The sequence below is a fragment of the Dreissena polymorpha genome, chromosome 10 (genome assembly GCF_020536995.1).
Source record: "Dreissena polymorpha isolate Duluth1 chromosome 10, UMN_Dpol_1.0, whole genome shotgun sequence".
Taxonomy (NCBI): Eukaryota; Metazoa; Mollusca; class Bivalvia; order Myida; family Dreissenidae; genus Dreissena; species Dreissena polymorpha.
Genome location: NC_068364.1, coordinates 26,997,475 through 27,018,319, shown reverse-complemented (window position 1 = coordinate 27,018,319; position 20,845 = coordinate 26,997,475). Strand labels below are relative to the sequence as shown.

Sequence of the window (20,845 nt, the reverse complement as noted above, 5' to 3'; positions counted from 1 at the left end):
TTATAGTCTGGGTCAAGGCCACCAATCTGACTTGGATTTTAATTACGATGAAATAGCTCGGGGTATTGACCACCAAACTGACTTTGATTTAAATTATGCTGAAATAGCTTGGGGTCATCTGGCTTAGATTTTAATTATGCTTAAGTAGCTCGGGGTCTTTACCGCAAATCTGGCTTGGATGTTTTTTATGCCGGAATAGCTCGGGATTTTGACATCCAAAATGGTTTGGATTTTAATAATGCGAAAAAAGCTTGGGATCTTGACCACCAAACTGGCTTAGTTTTTAATTATGCTGAAAAAGCTTGGGGTTTTGACCGCCAATTTGGCTTGGATTTTTATATGTGCCGAAATAGCTCGGAATCCTAACCACCAAACTTGCTTTGATTTTACTTATGCTAAAATTACAAGGCTTTTGACCGCCAATCTGGTTTGGATTTGCTGAATAGCTCTGGATCTTGACCACTGAACTGGCTTGGATTTTATTTTTACTGAAATAGCCTGGGGTCTTGACCGCCTAAAATGGCTTGGGTTTTAATAATACTGAAATAGCTTGGGATCTTGACCACCAAACTGGCTTGGATTTAAATTATGTTAAAATAGCTTGGGGTCTTGGCCGCCAATCTGGCTTGGATTTTAATCATGCCGAAATAGCTCGGGGTCTTGACATCCAAAATGGCTTGGGTTTCAATCATGCTGAAATAGATTGGGATCTTGACCACCAAACTGGCTGGGGTTTTAATTATGCTGAAATAGCTTTGGGGTATTGACTGCCAATCTGGCTTGGAATTTAATTATAAATTAGCTCGGGGTGTTGACCGCAAATATGGCTTTGATTGTAATTATTCTGAAATAGCTCGGGATCTTGGCCATGATATATTCAATATTAATTTGAAGTCTATTGGTGAATAAGTGAAGAAGTTATGTTAAAACAAAATTGTGGGTGGGCGTGGTCTATGTGGGCGGGGCGCCCCAGGGTTGGTAATGGGGCCATGCATAGTTGAGATTGACCGTATTGTCATAAGAGATGTTCAGTATCAATTTGAAGTAAATAGGTGTAGAAATGAAGAAGTTAATGTAAAATAAGAAAAAAATTGAGTGAAAATCTATGACCAGGCCCCACACCAACCCCCATAACTTTTGAGTCAGATCAAAATTCCAAATAGTGCAGGGTCGCACATATGCTAATAGCTACCATGTGTGTAAGTTGCAAGGTTCTAGTGCTTATAGTAGAGGAGGAGATAGTGGCCAGTACGGACGGACGGACGGACCGACGGACGGACAGACAGCGGAGATAACCACAATATCCCCACTCTTTTCATAAAGCATGGGGATAATAAATGGGCATGGTAAATTAGAAAATAAAATTGAATGTTAAATGTATATTAGTATTTGCATAAACATTCAAACTTAATCAGACGCTTATAAACCCTGGCATTTAATGTTTAAGGTGCATTGCCAAGATTTGTAGTTTGTAATATGTGATGCTACTTTCTCAAATCACATGAGGGTATTTACTAGATGTTTTTCTGTGTATCAATTAGAAATTCTTTCGTTTAAATAGTTACTGTATATTTTTGAAAAGAAGTCCATGAAACACAAGCATATAGTTAGATTAAAAAGTAAATCAGTCCAAGTAATTAAAATCAACGCTGAAAACCAAATAAGTGTTAAGTACCACCAATCGTGATACATCGACTATCTTCGGAACCTCCGTAAGATTGATTTATGGAATACATCGTCTGCTTATCTAGATTTAAGTACCCCGTTAGCATAAGGATTAGAGTAAAGTTAATGGTTACATACTACATAAGCAGGTATTTTGAAACGCCGTGTAAAACAAAAAGGAAAAATCTCACCCCTTATAGTTTAACAGTTAATTGTTCAAGTATTCAGTTTTGCCCAAATACTTGTGGCAAATATGTAGAAAACATGCAAAACTTCACATAAATTATTGGGAAAATAATGTTTTCTAATTTATATGAATAACTATATAACAACATACAACTGAAGTGTCTCAAAAACGTTTTACAAGTTATCCTATGATTATTTGTTCATTTCAACACATTTATGACCATATCTAAAAATACAAAGCAAAATTTGTTACACTGAATGAGATTTTATGAGCAGTACAACGAATTTTAGATATAATGGCTTTTCGTTAGACTATTGAAGCTTTTTTTTGTCTACGCTATTTTTATACAATGATCTAAAAAATGTTTTGTTAAATCACAGAAAACTGACAGAGTATCCAAAAGTTGTCTCAACGTTACAAAGCTCAGCAAAAAATATGCAGAAATACACCAACCGATAAAAACTAAACTGAGAGAAAAGTTCTCATCACAAAGTAAATATGTGCAGCGTGACAGTCCAATCAACTGACCGACCACCTGGACCCCCAGTCGACCCAAGAGGTGACTCCAGCCACACACTTTGTTTCCACGGATATAGAAATGACAAAGTGCCATATTTCTTCCAAAATAGATAACAGCAAAGATTCCTTTCTTTTCTATCACCTGCACATGAAGTTGTTTCACGTGTGATCGTTCAAGCAAATTCCACAAAGCCAAGTAGAATTGAGCTAAACTTGGGGCTTTAGTTGCAAAAAAGTGCAATTGACCCTAAGGTGCTCACCTGAGATCCAAAGGATCAAAACAATTAAAAATTGTTTTTAGACTATTAACAAGGTTTCACTTTAGCCATTTAATGACAACTACCCGAACCTCAATCGACAACAACCATTTTCGAACTATGCCAAGTTATTAGAAGAAAATGTATGTTCTGACAATGTGTCATGCAGAATTAACTGAAAGTGACTTATTGAGTGTAAACAAGCCTTTTTTAAATTTGACCTGGTGGTCTAGATTATTGTTCAACCCAGTTGCAAACTCGGCCCATTTATCATAAGAACAGATGTTATGACCAAGTTTCATGAATATTGGACTAAAAATGTGACTACTTGAGAGTTTGCAAATGTTTCACTATATATATGTCGATCGTACACAGATGCACCGCTAAATGCCACAAGATACATACAAGAGTGTTGGTGGACAGTCATTATCGTTATGTGATTTAAAAAATGTTTCGGAAAAACATCCTTTAAAGGGTTATATCAGAAAAAAATATAAATTCAAAGGCCCATTTCTTTGTTAAAACTCAATGGACTCGAACAAAACTTGAAATCAAAGATTTAGATAACAATGTGTCCTCAAGAATGCTAACGAGCTTAAAGGTGGCACCAAACACCACAAAACCCACAACGCCGGACATGGGTGATCAGAAAGCTCACCATTTGTCCTTCATGATCAAGTAAGTACTAATGTAGTCAGGTCTAAATGAGAATAAAATCATATGTTAAGTTTCTCTCTGACTGTACACCAGGGTGTATTACCTGTGAGCTTGTCACTTAAAAGGATATCTAAGAAGCATCTTATAAAAGTAGCACACATGTCAAGTCAATTTCTTTTTGAAAATTAATTCATTCACCGTGAAGGTAACATAATAGAAAGAGTTTTTTATGGTTAGCTAAAAGCGACCTCCTTCATTGGGTTCATATGCAAACATTGATGCCTTTGAAGTCCTATAAGTCGATAAGTAAACGCTCTTTTTTAATAAGGTTTAGACTGTCGATAGTTTGTCCACTTCAGATCAACCAATTGATGTATCAGATTTTGATAAGATAAATCAGACCTGCTATCTTGTGGGATGCAATTTAAAATATTAATTTGAAATTACCTGTCTTATATACAGCCGCATACAGGCTACCGGTTAAGTACAGGGCAAAGGTAGAGTAATTGAGACAATTGTTCTCAAAACTGCTACTTCTCAGATTTTAGAAGTTCCTTTCCAAGGACACTATGTCCTGTAAACAAATAATCATGTAAGTCATTACTTTTCCTAAGAATAATTTGTCACACTTTTCACAGTAAAAGTCGGAATGAAAAATGTATATATTGCAGGTACTTCATACAACGTCATGAACAAAACCCTAACCTTTCCCATTATCAGACTGAGAAAAGGAAGCCCCCTTTTCTATTTTATGTAGTCTTGCAGTTAAATACAAACTGCACTTTCTATTAGCAAGTAAAAATACTTAGTTTATCACTGCTAATATAGAAACCTATTCTGCAAACACAAATGCTGGTTACAAGTTAACCCTTCATTTTTTAAAAGATTTTAAACTTCAGAGAAGCAAAAAAGATGTACAACTAACAGTGCGGTCATCTCTCTACTAATATGCGGCCCATCTGTGTTTTACCAAGGACCAGTTAACTATGTAACTATATAACCTAACTATCATGTTGTTATGAAACCAATCTTTAGTTAGTATTATTGTCGCGTAAGTCGTGGGGAGGTAGTAGGTGGCTTCAAACTGTACTGTCACACTGACCATTTTACAGTGGTTAACAGTTAAATGGATATTATACGATTTTTATATGTGTTTAATTATAATATATTTATAAAAAATATAAAAATAACACTAACACAAAATAGGCAAGAACAGTTATATATTGACGACGAATTTTATAAAATGCATCAAAGACAAATAAGTGCCCCGAGCCGATTGTGACGAAGATATTTCGCACATATTTTCCTACAATAACCGAATCATTCGTTTTTTTTATTAGGATCGAAGTTAGTATTCGTGTGTCATATGAATAGATATCGTTGCAGGTAATTGAAATGATCCGTAAAACTAAATTTAGATTCACATCCTACATGCATGATATACATGCTGGCGAGTTCGACTGTACAGACATTTTCGATTTCAGAATTAAATATCTGGATTATTCCGCATTTTTCGACACTTGTTTTTCTTAACTTTTATTTAATTTTTATTGAAATATACGTAGAATAAGTTTTTGACACATTTTATATTAGTTAAAAGGAGATTATACGATTTTTACATGTGTTATATTATAATATATTTATAAAAATATGTTATAATAACACAAAATAGGCAAGAACAATTATATATTGACGACGAATTTTATAAAATGTATCAAAGACAAATAAGTGCCCCGAGCCGATTGTGACGAAGATATTTCGTACATATTTTCCTACAATAGTCGAATCATTCGTCTTTTTATTAGGATCGAAGTTAGTATTTGTGTGTCATATGAATAGATATCGTTGCAGGAAATTAAAATGATCCGTAAAACTAAATTTAGATTCACATCCTTCATGCATGATATACATGCTGGCGAGTTCGACTGTACAGACATTTTCGATTTCAGAATTAAATATCTGGATTATTTCGCATTTTTCGGCACTTGTTTTTCTTAACTTTTATTTTAATTTTTATTGAAATATATTTCGAATAAGTTTTTTGACACATTTGATATAAAAAATCATAAATATTTGACAAAATCGTATAATCTTAATTTATAACATTTAAGGCGTTTAATTGGTTAAATAGTTTATGCTAACGTTTTATTTTAATTCCATATTTTGATCAAATGATTAAAAAGGGCATATTGACGCTGTATATAGTACATTCATATAGAAAATTAGTTTATCTTTGATAAAGTATTCATTGAATTGTTGCTTGACAAATATGTATTGCTTGTGTAATTGCTCATACAAATGTGTTTTAACGAGTTCATCAATATAACATTTTACTAGATACACATCTGCTTCAAAAGAAGGAACAATTTTGAATAGTTAAAATAAATGTTTCTTATTTAGAGGGAATATTGCCCTTTTATCAAACTCACGCTTACGGTCTCGGACCAACACGGCAGATACATAGATAGCACATGAAAAGCACGGGCCAACACGTTATCAATACGTTATCTACACGAACCCTACCGTATCTACACAACAATTGCAATCACGGTTGCGATACATGATTTGACCGTGACTGACAATAACTTGTTGATTTTAGGTGACCGGTTAGTGTTGGAGATTTGTAAACATCCTTCACACCTGGCAGTGATTAAGTCTGGTTCTGGGGTTTTCTTTGTGTTCTTGAGCTTTCCCCACAACACAAGACTACACCACAATTGTATTATTTCATGAAAACACAAATATGTGGAAATAACAGTTATGATCTCATAGTTTACCAAAGTGCCATCCAACATTATATCTACTCTTATAGTGGACCTTCCAGTTTCCAAAAGATCGTTAAAGGCTCCAACAGATAATTTCGTAATTAATTGAAATGGCAAAAGCTTTTCAAATGAAATTCAAAGAAATTAAGAACACATTTCAGGCATTTGATAATATTGGAAACATTTCTATCAAACAATTCGAAAAAATGCACAGAAAGTAGATTATTTTAACATTTTTCTTCTGTTTGCATACACACTATAAAACTCGATTGTTCATCTGGCAAAATATTGTTTTCCTTTTCCTCTAGATATCATCCATGCTTAAGATACAATTAAATTGGAATGATATATAAAAGTTAAAACATTACTAAAATTTAAATGTTAAAAAACGATATCATATCACGCTTAAAATAGGAGAACACTTGGTTGCACTTCTTTTGAAATTTCAGTGGGAGATAATTATCTTTAGATTGTGTAAATTGTTTATATAGATTGTATGGGACTTTTTTGTCGACTTATTAAAAAGTAATTACTTATTAACTTTCATAATACTATACAGATATTATATTGATACACCTATTGTCAGACTGTGCATCTTAGTATAATATATTTAAACATAAAGGCCTCATTTTCATGAATTTTATTTTTAAATTGAAGTATGATAAAGTCATCTATTACAAACTATCACACACATCTTTTGAATGCCTATGTATACAGCGCAGGCATAATACTCCTGGTCCTGTTACTAAATACATAAGACAGAGCAAACAAGTTAAACCACTAAAAACATGTCCTGTATTATCATGTAGGCGTACGTGATCAATCACAGCTTAACCGAGATGACACAGCATTGAAATAAAGTCCGTGTCTGATTAATTGCCAACTTTTATCTATAAAGAAGCATAGTGTGCGGTGGGTTTTCTTGATAAGACGCTAACCAAAATTGTATATTGAGTGTTCTTCACCCGATTTTGGTATTAAGTTGTAATAACGTTGTACTCTTAAGCTCAGAGAATTTATCTTGTTGAAAACTTTCCTGATAAAACATTCCCACTGGGTCAACATATACGTAATCGACATTTGAAAAAGATACGAATTTTGTTAAATTGTTTGGTCGCCAGCTTAAGTAAAATGTTCTGCTATTGACATTCATGTACATTGTCAGATTGTAAAAAAACATGTACTTAATTCAGTTTAAAAAAAATCTAACTATTGCTTGAATGGATTTACGATGTTTTTCATGCACATTTTATCAAATTTACTAATGATATGCATGTGTGTGCCCCGACTACGAACAGTTACATAGTGCAGCACATAAGGTGTCTTTAAGGCAACACTACCTCAAAGGGCTTTAAGAGTCGGGCATTTGTCATTAGTTATACTACGTTTTTCCTACGTGCATATAGTGTTTTTTTTTCTAAAATGCTTCTAGTATCCATTTGTGTACAGCATTATATTTAAAAAAAAACACATTACCTATTTAGGACTGAAGTGTGGGGTCCCTGACAAATAGTTTGCTATCCAACTATGATTATATTAGATATGCCTTTGACAGAACCAGTATACTAAAGAGCATTTATTATGTATTTATCAAATGTTAGACACATACAGAAACAGAGCAATTAGTTCTGACTATTATATATACGTCATTCTGTCTTTATCTGCTTTTTCAAACATGTATATTTTACAATCCTCAGATAATTGAAATCAGAAATTATGTAGACCTTTATATTGATTTTGAGCCATACGGTCATTGTTCTATGTAAAGCACTTATTAAAAGTTGCATATTTACTGTTTCATTATTTTCACATAGCAGAGCTTTTCCACAAACGTCTGCAACACATTGGGGGACCGCGACACAGGACGCTGTTGGTGCACAGATGAAAGTATCAGGGTAGTGGAGAAAGCCATATGAAAGATGGATTTGCTATAAACCTGTCGCACGGTATTATAGTGGTGTTTTTTTACTACTTGTTCGCTATCAAAAACAAGCAAGTCCTTTACTCCTGATTTATATATTTATATATTGCGCTAGCTACAAATAGTATTGCAAAAATCTATCATGAGGCCTAAACTGCGATCATATCGGGCTTAAGAAAGAGTCTCCTTATGAAAGATTTTTTCATTTTTGTTGTTACATTTTTAGTTGTTCGCTTGCGGACAATTGAGGTAAGTAATATGTGTTGCAAGTCGGTATGCTCTTAACTACGCTAAGAACGATAACCACCGCATCTGCCTGTTTATACTTCAACACTGTTACACTGCAGATAGTGAATGTGTGTATGAAATCAATAGTTTGTAACAGCTTGTGCGACAACATTTGTCAGTTTGTCATTGAAATCTGTACATATTGGCTGCTTTCAGGGAATACGGGGATTAATGTATGTCAAATAAGTGGTGTCATATATTAGCCTGTGCACACTGATTATGCTGTTCAATGCACACAAGCTAATCTAGGACGAAACTTTCTTATTTTATGGTGTTTTTCTTTTGTAGAGAGTATCTGGTACTGGAATGAAAATAAATGCATATGCATTAAGCCCAGTTTTCCCGAAATGAAGCTTAAATTATCTTTTCTATTAATGATTTGAAAAAAGATAAAAGTGATAACTTCAAAGTAACCTCGCTAACAATGCAAATCAACAAGATCATTTATAAATCAAGTAAACAACCAATGAGCTCTAAATTTTTACCTTGTGACATTTTTGGTAAACATTTAAAATTGACCTTTTCACAGTTTGTCATTAAATGCTTAATATTGATAAATGTAAACATTGGATCTTAAACGCTGCATTAAAAAACAATAATAAAGTTAGAGAAACAAAATAGTTACCCTCAACTGGGCTCGAACCACTGACCCCTGGAATAAAAGTATATCGTTTAGACCTCTGTCCGATCCGTGCTCATACAATGAGAGATGTATTTTATACTTTATATAAGCAATCCGCGTAGCATGAACAAATACAACGTCAACAACAGAATTTTCCAAAATATTAAATTGTTTTATTTTGTCAATTTACCAAAACGAGAAACGTCCCTTTAATGGCTTCAGACTTGAAAATTGAATGCGTTCAATACACTGTCAGATCTTACATCCTGAATACCTTACACGGTTTTGTGTTTGCCCGTTAGCCTGGGGCCAGTAGATTTAAGCCTAGGGAAATCATTTTCAAAAGTTTGTTACAGCTGGGCTAAAAAGCAGGGGAACTAGCTTTTTTAAAGATTAAACAACTCAATCCAATTAAACATAGTATACAATTTGGCGACTGTGGATCAATAAGGCATAGCAAATGAGTCAATTCCGGCTCAAAACAAAACATGATGCATTAAACGTCAGTCATTTCGGCAAAATTGGTGCTTAATAATTTAAAGAAAATAGATTAAGTATTAGATACACATAGCACAATATGTACATGATTCTAGGCTTGTTATTCTTCAGCAAGGCAACCAAAATCCTCAAGATGGTTGCCAGTGCAGCAACCAATTGCGAAAAGGAGAGACATTTTGTTGTTATTTTGTCTAAGTTATCTCTATAACATAAATATGAGGATAAACAGTGCACACACATCTCGACCTGTGCTTTAAGACACATTATTTGTATTTTTGTAAGGGACCTACAAATTTCCAATTAAAGGTTTCCAAAAAAAAATATTTTTATAATTAGTCTAAACTTATAATTTATCTCCAAATCCAGCTCTATAAGTTGAACCTTAGAAAATATAATATTGGCATCACTTTTATTATCAATTTTCAAGTTTTTGTTAGCATAAAATCAACAACATTAATTTCCAAATTTAAGTCAAAACGACGCCATATTTCTGAATCATATTCTCAAAATGGTGAAAAAAAACTGTTTTGTTTGCAGATATCTTCTTTCCTGCAGCCCTTACTTGTGATTAAAGCAATTATTTTAATTGAATTAGATTATTAAAAAGGAAAACTTAGTCTCATGACTTTGTGGTCAAGTAGAATCATCTTTCCAGATTGTTATACAATTGATAACAAATGATTGACAAAGCATTTGCAAACCTAGTAATCAAAGAATGCCATATATTCCAAATGTTTCAGGCTTGTTTAAAAAGAGGCCTCAATCCAAATGGTCTAACAAGGGACGACAGAATGCAATTTCTGCTCTCGTGGACTTCTATTTCACAGAAACTGGATGGTAAGAAGTTTGATTTTATGACAGGTAGTAAATTATAACATTTATGAGGTTCACTCTGCAAAAATGGGGCTTAATAAATGTGCTTATCAGTCAGGGCTAAAACACCCTTTTTGGGGAAGGGGCCTCAGCCTTTTTTAGGGGAAAAAAGTGCGTGTTTTTCTTATTCGGGGAAATTAAGAAATATTAATTTCATTTGGATAATGGAGTTGATACAAGAACTAAATTAAAATGGGTAGCCACAAACATTTTTGTTGGTTTTCGTATTTACTTCCGTGACTTTGGTCGTAAAGCGTCTGTATGAAACCTGTATGAAACATGTGTGTCGTAAAATTAAAGCAAGCTGTGAAAATAAAAGCAAATGAAACGCGTGAAAATAGACACAGAAAAAAATAGAAGGCTCGATAAGTAAACAATTTTCACTTTCATACGAAGTTTAGATATTATTTTTGGTGGGAAATTTTTCCAGTCTTGAGGTCATTTTGGTCAAATTAGGGGAAAACTTGGTTACTTCAGATGGGGAAACGGCCAATACTGTGCTTCTTCAAAGAAAGTTTTGTAGGCCCTGATTAGGAAGGGAAAACACTTTCAGCTTATCCACTGTATTTTTTGTTGAATGAAACGCACTTGTAAGCAAAAGTCCATTTTAAGCAGAAAATTTCGTCCTGGTTTAGCCTGTGTGCATGGCACAGGCTAACAAGGGAATACAATTTATGCACAATCAATAAGCCCCGCAGACTTCACCGGATAATTTTGGACGATACTTGACACACATTATTCCCCATTTTCCCAGATAGATTCTTAATTATTTTGTACTCTCGGTTTGCAGAGACTGGTGTGTCCCTACTTCTTCACAGCCCGGCCCTGGCCACGTACAACGCTACTGCCAACATCCAGCTCATGAAAGGCAAGCGATTCAAATTGAGACGTACATCACCTATATGAGTTCCACAATCATTCTAAATTCTTTCTCTGCTTTGTTTAATCTCCATAGGGAGTTGGCACATGAATAGGGAGAGATTTTACTTTTTGGAAAGGAAGGTTTGTCAACATCCGTATCTCATATGAGCCTGGCTCTGGGAAAACGAGGCTTAATGTATGTGCTCAAAGTTTTGTTCCAGATAAACCTGTGAAGTCCACACAGGCTGATCAGGAACAGCAATTTCGACTTGTATGGACTTTTTTGTTTAAACGAAGTCTTTTCTAAACGCAAATCCAGTGTATGGGGAAGTGTTGTCCCATATTATATATAAATCCCTGTTTTCCAAGAGAAAGGGTAATTTGTAAATCTTCATCAGTGAAAAGCAATGTGATTTCTATAAGGCAATCTCTTGTGTGTACAGAATTCCTGGGTGTACTTTGTAAAAAATTATTATGAGAATTTTTGAAGTCGTCACTTGAAGAGATATGTTCAAAGTTATCTCTTATCAGAAGCATTGTGTTCAATATTCACGTATTACTGTTATTATTTTGTAAATTGTATGCACCTATCCATGAATTTCACACGAATAAATCCAACAATTACAATAACAAATTCATTATTTGTTATGCCCACGATAGGGTGGCATATAGCATTTGAACTGTCCGTCAGTATGTCAGTGTGTCAGTATGTCAGTCAGTCTGTCCGTCCGTCCGAAAAAAACTTTAACATTGGCCATAAATTTTTCACTATTAAAGATAGCAACTTGATATTTGGCATGCATGTGTATCTCATAAATCTGCACATTTTGAGTGGTAAAAGGTCAAGGTCAAGGTCATTTGTCAAGGTCAAATGTCAAATTTATGGCGTCTGTCCGTCCGAAAACTTTAACATTGGCCATTGCTTTTTCAATATTGAAGATAGCAACTTGATATTTGGCATGCATGTGCATCTCACGGAGCAGCACATTTTGAGTGGTGAAAGGTCAAGGTCATCCTTCAAGGTCAAATGGTAAATATATGGCGTATGTCTGTCCTTCCAAAAACTTTAACATTGGCAATAACTTTTTCACTATTCAAGATAGCAACTTTATTTTTGGCATGCATGTGTATCTCATAGAGCTTAACATTTTGAGTGGTGAAAGGTCAAGGTCATCCTTCAAGGTCAAATGTCAAATATAAAGCGTCTGTCCGTCCGAAAACTTTAACATTGGCCATAAATTTTTCAATATTGAAGAGAGAAACTTGATATTTGGCATGCATGCGGAGGTGTTAGTGCATGGTCTTGTACACTCCCATATTGACTTTTGCAATGGTTTATTCGCCGATCTACCAGCTTACCAAATTCAAAAGTTTCAGCGGACTCAAAATCATGCCGCAAGAGTGGTCTTGAATGCGTTATTTGATCAACCAAGTACTGAACCCTGAAACAACTTAACTGGCTACCAGTAAAAGCTAGAATCATGTAAGTTCTGGTTATGGTCTTTCGTGTTGTCCATGGTTATGCTCCAGGTTACTTGCATAAAATGTTTGTCCCAGCAAACAGTCGGTATAGACTTCGATCACAAAGTGACTGTAATCTTGTTATTCCCAGGAGGCGAACTAAGATGGCGGATAGATCTTTAGCTGTTGTTGGCCCGAAGTGGTGGAACAATCTACCAAGCCACTTAAAAATCATTGACAATGAGGGCTGTTTTAGATCAAGACTTAAAACTCATTTGTTCAATCTTTTTCACGGATAACCAATGTGCAGTGTTTGTGAAGCGCAATAGAACATTTTTATTACAATTTTTGCGCTATATACGTGACATGTATTTGTATTTAATTGAAAACAAGACAGCCAAAGTATGCTTTTTACCCGGAAACATTTTTGCGATTCTTCTGAGATTTCAATCAAACAATGTTCAGATCACGCTACATGCTGATTGGGCACACATAATGACTTTTTGATTGCTTACAACAAGCAGACCCAGCGTGGAATTGCATTAATGTGCCAGTCGGGTCAAGGTCACTGTTACTTAGAATATGAGAACTTTTTCTGCTGAAGAAATTAGGATAGGGGGACCCATTCCAAATGGAAAAAAGTATATATTTTTCCCAATGGGACATTAAACTTCCCTATTGTAGGTTTCTAGACAATAATATTTTTGATAATAAGTCTAAACATGTCATTAATTTCCAAATCCAGCTCTATAAGTTGAACCTTAAAAAATATTATAATGAAATCACGTTTATTATCATTTTTTAAGTTTTCCTAAGCATAAAATCAACAACATTAATTTCCCAATTTTATTCCAAAAAAACGCCATTTTCTGATTCCCATTACAAAAATGATGGTGAGAAAAACTCTGTTTTGTGTGCAGGTATCTTTCCTGCAGACCTAACTTGAGATTGACACAATTATTTTCTAACCAGGTTTTCCGCAGGAAAAAACTGGTTATTAGATTGGCGAATGTCGGCGGGCTGGCGGGCAGGCGGAACAAGCTTGTCCGGGCCATAACATTGTCGTTCATTGTGAGATATAAAAATCATTTGGCACATTTGTTCACCATCATTAGACGGTGTGTCGCGCGAAAGAATGACGTCGATATCTCCAAGGTCAAGGTCACACTTTGAGTTCAAAGGTCACAAATGGCAATAAATGAGCTTGTCCGGGCCATAACTATGTCATTCATTGTGAGATTTTAAAATCATATGGCACATGGGTTCACCATCATTGGACGGTGTGTCTTGCGAAAAAATTATGTCAATATCTCCAAGGTCAAGTTCGCCACAACTAAAAATAGAGTGATTCTGAAACAAGTGGGGTAACTTTGAACAATCAGTAACAATGCACATTTTGAGTTGGTCTCCCTTAATCAAACTTTTTTATTAAATTGAAATCAATGTCGTCACGTATACAAATAGATTCAATCTTACACAAGGGGGTAACAATGTACATTTTGAATTGTCTCCCTTTATCAGACTTTTTTTCAAATTGAAAACATGGTTTTGTGACCATTTTGTCCCATGTAATTGCATTAGATTATTAAAAAGAAAACCCTAGTCTCATTACAGTGCAGTCAAATAGAATCATCTGTTTAAGTTATTTTTTCACTCCATATTTTTAACCAGGTTTTCTGAAGGGAAAAACTGGTTATTAGATTGGCGAATATCGGCGGGCGGGCGGGCGGAACAAGCTTGTCCGGGCCATAGCTATGTTGTTCATTGTCAGATTTTAAAATCATTTGGCACATTTGTTAACCATCATTGGACGGTGTGTTGCACTAAATTATTATGTCCATATCTCCAAGGTCAAGGTCACACTTTGAGTTCAAAGGGCAAAAATGGCCATAAATGAGTTTGTCCGGGCCATAACTATGTCATTCATTGTCAGATTTTAAAATCATTTGGCACATTTGTTCACCATCATTGGACGGTGTGTCGCCCGAAAGAATAACGTAGATATCTCTAAGGTTAAGGTTGCCACAACTAAAAACCTGGTTTTGTGACAATTTTGTCTCTTGTTATACCATTGATTATAAATGATTTACAATGCAGTTTCAAGTCTGGTAATCAAAGAATGTTTCACAAATATAAACATGTATTTAAAAATGTTTAAGGCTTGTTTAAAACGAGGCCTCAATCTCTGTGGTCTAACAAGGGAAGACAGAATGCAGTTTCTGCTCTCATGAACTTCCATTTCACAGAAACTTGACGGTAAGAAGTTCCATTTTATGCCAGGTAGTAAATTATAACATATATGAGTCGGGCTCTTTGAAAATGGGGCTTATTAAATGTGCTTATCAGGGACAACACTGTCCGCATTTTATGCCCCCGGATTGAATGATCGGTGGTATATTGTTTTGGCCTGTCTGTCTGTCATTCTGTCTGTCTGTCTGTCATTCTGTCCCAAAACGTTAACCTTGGTTAAAGTCAAGGTTAAAGTTTTGCAATGACTCTTGCAATATTGAAGATAGCAACTTGATATTGGCATGCATGTGTATCTCATGGAGCTGCACATTTTGAGTGGTGAAAGGTTAAGGTCATCCTTCAAAGTCAAAGGTCAAATATATGGCTTCAAAGCGGCGCAATAGGGGGCATTGTGTTTCTGACAAACACCTCTCTTGTTTTGTTTATTTTTTTATTTAAAGGAAGGCACTTTTAAGCAAAAGTCCAGTTTAGTAGTAAAAGTTTTGTCCTTGATTAACAAGTGTGCACGGCATAGGCTTATTAGGGAGTAAAATTACTGCATAATCATCAAGCCCCGCAGACTTCAAAAGGTTCATCTTGGACAATACTTTACACTCATTAAGCCCCATTTTCCCAGAGCAAGTCTCAATTATTTTATATTTTCTGTTTGCAGAGACTGGTGTGTCGCTACTTCTTCATAGCCCGGCCCTGCTCACATACAACGCTACCTCCAACATTCAACTCATGAAGGGCAAGCGATACAAATGGAGACGTATATCACCTATATGAGGTCCACATTCCTTCCAACCTCCCTCTCGTCTTTGTTAAATCTCCATAGGCAGACAGCACAAGCAAATGGGGAGATTTAACTTTTGGGATAGGAGGGTTGGAAAACATCCCTCTCTCAAACGAGCCTTGCTGTGAGAAAACGGTGCTTATTGCACGTGCTCAAAGCAGTCCGCACAGGCTAATCAGGAACATCACTTTCCACTTTAATGGACTTTTTTGTTTAAAGGAAGTCTCTTTTTAACGCAAATCCAGTGTAGGGGGAACCAGTGTAGGGGGAACCAGTGTCGTCCGACTGCGCAGGCTAATCTGAGTTGACACTTAAGGCACATGCATAAAGCCCTGTTTTCCCAGAGAAAGATTCAATTGTAAAATCTCCATCAGCGGAAAGTTTTGTGATTTGTATAAGGCAATCTCTTGTGTGTAAAGAGTACTTGGGTGAAAAGAAAATTCTTATGTGAAATTTTAAAAGTTGTCACTGAAAGTGGAATTGTTAAGTTATCACTTGAAGAGAAATTTTCAAAGTTATCTCTTATCTGAAGCATTGTGTTCAATATTCACATGATACTGTTATTATTTCGTGAATTGTATGCGTTCAACCTATCCATGCTTTTAACACAAACATATCCAAAAATTACAGACACAAATTCCTCATTTTTGTCAAATATGAGAAATACAAGAAATTTTGTGTCCTGGAAAGTCGTTTGTTAGTAAAACAACACGAAAATTCATGCCAACAAAGGTAAATGATTTTACAGTATGCTGTGTATGCTCATTGAAAATATCTAGTACTGTATTTTCTGCACTTAATATATTAACTGGGTAACGGTGTGTTTAAAAAAACCACGAAATCTGTGAATAAGTACTTTTTTTGCTAATTCTGACTATTGATTACCTTTTATACTTATTCTAACAATTGATTACCTTGTATGCTAATTCTAACCATTGATTACCCTTTATGCTAATTCTAACCATGGATTACCTGTTATGCTAATTCTAACCATGGATTACCTTTTATGCTAATTTTAACCATTGATGGTGACTTCGGGCATGCAAGGAGAAATTGAGCCTCGTTCTGGGAACAATAGGCTGAATACATGTGCTTAAAGTGTCATCCCAGATTAGCCTGTGCAGTCAACACAGGATAATCAGGGACCACATTTTTGTTTTTATGGATTTGTTTAAAGGAAGTCTATGTGCTAAAAGTGTCATCCCAGGTTAGCCTGTACAGTCTGCACAGGATAATCAGGGACCACATTTTCGTTTTTATGGATTTGTTTAAAGGAAGTCTGTGTGCTAAAAGTGTCATCCCAGGTTAGCCTGTACAGTCTGCACAGGATAATCTGGGACCACATTTTTGCTGGTAAAGTTTTGTTTAAAGTAAGTCTCTTCTAACTGAAAATAAAGTTTAAACGGAAAGTGTAGTCCCAGATAAGCCTGTGTTGACTGCATAGGCTTATCTTGGACGACACTTTACAAACATGCATTAAGTCTTGTTTTCCCAGAGCTCAATAGAAGAATCCTAGTAATAATGTGTTATGTATTAATCTTTATTTGATGTTGATGTTTTTTATAATCATTACTAATTTTGTGAAAATTTGAATAAACAATTTATCAATTTGATGTCTTGTGGTTTCTAACTTCACGTATTACCAGGATATACATAGATTATAAGTTATAATTTATACACATTCTGTGTAATTCCATATAGTTACAATTACGCTAAGTTTTATACACCTTAATTTAAAAGTTGGTGCGCATTATACATTGAAACAACCAATTTTGCAATAATGTTATGGCGGCCGTTTTGACACAAATTGTATACACGATTTTTCACAATCCAAAGGGCCCGGCCCCATTCGATCTCAAATGGCAAAATGAAACACACTTTAATTATTATACTATGATACATATGTTGTGTAAATGATCATACAGGAGTCAATTAAATAACAAGGCGTCATAGTATTATTTTATTTAGATTTGTTACGGTTTTCAACAGTATTTCATTTCAAATACAAGGTAAGTAGGGCTACCAATTTCCTTGATTAGGTGGATCCAAAGTCCACATACTAAGTCAAGTAACTGACACTGATCTACTCTAATAAGAGACAGGGGGGATTTAAAGTAAAATGATATAATGAACTTTTGACTCCGACTCTGACTCAATCAGAGCAGTCATGCAAAACTAGCTCTGCTTGATTTTTTACAAATTTGGAAACAATTGGGCCATAGCCCTAAATTTCTCACCTGATACGTGAGGGAACTGAATTGATCTTGGCAATTTTCATGAAGCTTGAGCAACTAAAAATGTCATAGTAGGAAATAGATGCCCACAACATCCTGTTTTTGTCGGAAAACTCCACATATATTGTTACAAAATGAATGATAATATGTTCATACGCTGGATAATATGTTAATAAAATAATAGCCCACTAGACTTTTTGAGTAACATCCGGCACATGTTAAAAAAATATTTTTTTGTTGTTAAAATAGGGCCATAAATCTGGTTGTGTAGAAAATATATCAACCAGATTATGGCATTTTTCACCATTACATGCTGGTTAATATACTTTTGAAAATTAAGCTCTGTGGTAGCAATACTTGTTCAGTTATGGGCGACATATGTTAAAAATGTAATTTTTTAAATAAAAATGAGCCACAACTTTGATGTTATTAACCGATCCAATGCAAGCGATGGAGGTGCACAATGTTCTGATTAAATGGATTGTAAAGTTTTAGAACTAGAGCGATACTTATACTTAACTTAAGTTGTGTAAAAAACTGTGAACAAAAATATGAAAGTGCGCAAGTTCAAACGCTGATAATTATCCCAGAAAGCATGCCATACCAAAAACATCCTAGTTTTTGTTTTCTCTCAGTTGGCCGCATTTTATTATTTTACAGGCAGTTATCGCAATCAGATTCTTTAATCGCAAAGAAGATGCATAAAAAAGACGCTATAACTTCAAAGGTAAGAGGCTACATCGCAGATTGATTTACTTTTCTAATCTTGAAATGACTGCCACATGACCGCTGGACAATTTTGAAAAATGGTTCTCGATTTTGACCATTGAGCGCTTAAGCCAATACTAAAGTGTAATATGGAATGGAATTATATTGTCCTCTGTATTTGGGTGACCGCTGTTCTTGTGTGACTGCTAAGTCAGGTTTGAATGTAAATGACACCATCCCTGTTAATGAAAAAAGTCGGGACTAGGTGTCTATTATACTTAAAGTACAGACAGACTATTACATGAATACATCAAGAACATGACATGAACAGTTTTAGATGAAGACATGAACAAAATGTATACACTCAAAGTTGTATTCCTAATTTACATAATACAGTGTTTCAATGCATGTTCATGATATTTAAATACTATATATTTGACTTTAAATAATAAGAAATGCTGATAGTTTAGCTAAATAATTATATTCTTTTGACAGCAAACATTTTCATATATATGATTTAAGTTAAAAGCATGTTTTAAAATGTGACTTAATTAAACAATTTAGAAAACTATTTTAAATGCTCATATGGAAAAAAATCAACAATTTAATCAAGCTTGACAGTAAATAGAAACACTATTTAATTGTCTTACTTTTTCTGTACAAGGACTAAATTAAATAAAACAAGAGGGCCAAGATGGCCCTAGTTCGCTCACCTGAGACGACTTGACCTAGATATTGTCCAGACAAACTTCCTGGTCAAGTTTCATCATTATTTCATCTGCGAGTCATGATCAATGTACCTATGAAGTTTCATGATCCTAGGCGTAAGCATTCTTGAGTTATCATCCGGAAACAATTTTACTGCTTTGGGTCACTGTGAACTTGACCTTTGACTTAGTGACTTGAAAATCAAAAGGGGTCATCTGCAAGTCATGATCAATGTATCTTTGAAGTTTCATGATCCTAGGCATAAGCGTTCTTGAGTTATCTTCCGGAAACCATTTTACTATTTCGGGTCATCGTGACCTTGACCTTTCACCTTGTGACCTGAAAATCAATATGGGTCATCTGCGAGTCATGATCAATGTACCAATGAAGTTTCATTATCCTAGGCCTAAGCTTTCTTGAGTTATCATCCGGAAACCATTTTACTATTTCGGGTCACCGTGACCTTGACCTTTGACCTAGTGACCTGAAAATCAATAGGGGTTATCTGCGAGTCATGATCAATGTATCTATAAAGTTTCATGATCCTAGGCATAAGCGTTCTTGAATTATCATCCGGAAACCATTTTACTGCATTGGGTCACTGTGACCTTGACCTTTGACCTAGTGACCTGAAAATCAATAGGAGTTATCTGCGAGTCATGATCAATGTATCTATGAAGTTTCATGATCCTAAGCATAAGCATTATTGAGTTATCATCCGGAAACCATTTTACTATTTCGGGTCATCAGTGGCCTTGACCTTTGACCTAGTGACCTGAAAATCAATAGGGGTCATCTGCGAGTCATGATCAATGTACCTATGAAGTTTCATGATTCTTGGCATAAGCGCTCTTGAGTTATCATCCGGAAACCATCTGGTGGACAGACGGACCGACATGAGCAAACAATATACCCCCTCTTCTTCAAAAGAGGGGGGCATCATGAGAAAACTGCCCCCCTCCCAGCAGCCATGTTATTAAACTGACCGGAACCATTTTTGAACTCAACTCTCGTTACAAGGAAACAAATGTTGTGAGCAAATGTCATGAAAATTTGGCCAAAAATGTGACTTCTACTGTGTTCACATGTTTTCACTATATACATATAGAGAAAAATGCCCCCTCCACTGGCGGCCATGTTTTTTCACCGATCCCGACCATTTTCAAACTCGTCCGAGATATCAATAAAACCAATGTTTTGACCAACATTCATGATGATTGGGCAAAAATTGTGACTTCTAGAGCGTTTACAAGGTTTCTCTATAGCCAATTAGGGAAAACTGCCACTATATACATATAGAGAAAAATGCCCCGCCCACTGGCGGCCATGTTTTTTAACCGATCTCGACCATTTAAGAACTCGTTCGAGACATCAATGGAACCAATGTTTTGACCAACTTTCATGATGATTGGGAAAAAATTTGACTTGTAGAGTTTCTACAAGATTTCTCTATAGCCAAATAAGGAAAATTGCCCCGCCCACTGGCGGCCATGTTTTTCAACGGATCGGAACCACTTTTGAACTCAACCAAGATATCATTAAGACAAACATTTTGACAAAGTAACATGAAGATTGGGCATGAAATATACTTATACA

At 35.1% G+C, this 20,845-nt stretch overlaps 2 protein-coding genes across 16 annotated transcripts in view; one reads left to right on the top strand and one right to left on the bottom strand.

Moving 5' to 3' along the window:
• The window catches only part of LOC127847287 (uncharacterized), a 382,744-nt gene that overhangs the window by 10,205 nt on the left and 351,694 nt on the right, over positions 1 to 20,845 (bottom strand). The window lies entirely within an intron of this gene.
• Positions 1 to 20,845, top strand: part of LOC127847302 (LETM1 domain-containing protein 1-like) — a 93,556-nt gene that overhangs the window by 47,468 nt on the left and 25,243 nt on the right. The window contains exons 9-11 of one of the 5 annotated variants that reach the window (XR_008033905.1): positions 14,815 to 14,830; positions 15,477 to 16,806; positions 16,904 to 17,155. The exons of 1 other annotated variant lie outside the window; for it this stretch is intronic. Coding sequence is in view for 2 of the 4 variants with exons in the window: in XM_052379144.1 (XP_052235104.1) it covers positions 15,477 to 15,592 (116 nt within the window). In the remaining 2 variants the exon portion in view is untranslated. Of the gene's footprint in view, positions 1 to 14,733; positions 14,831 to 15,476; positions 17,156 to 20,845 lie in introns of those variants that run through there. 3 more of the 5 variants (XR_008033904.1, XM_052379147.1, XM_052379144.1) reach the window with 3 other exon arrangements.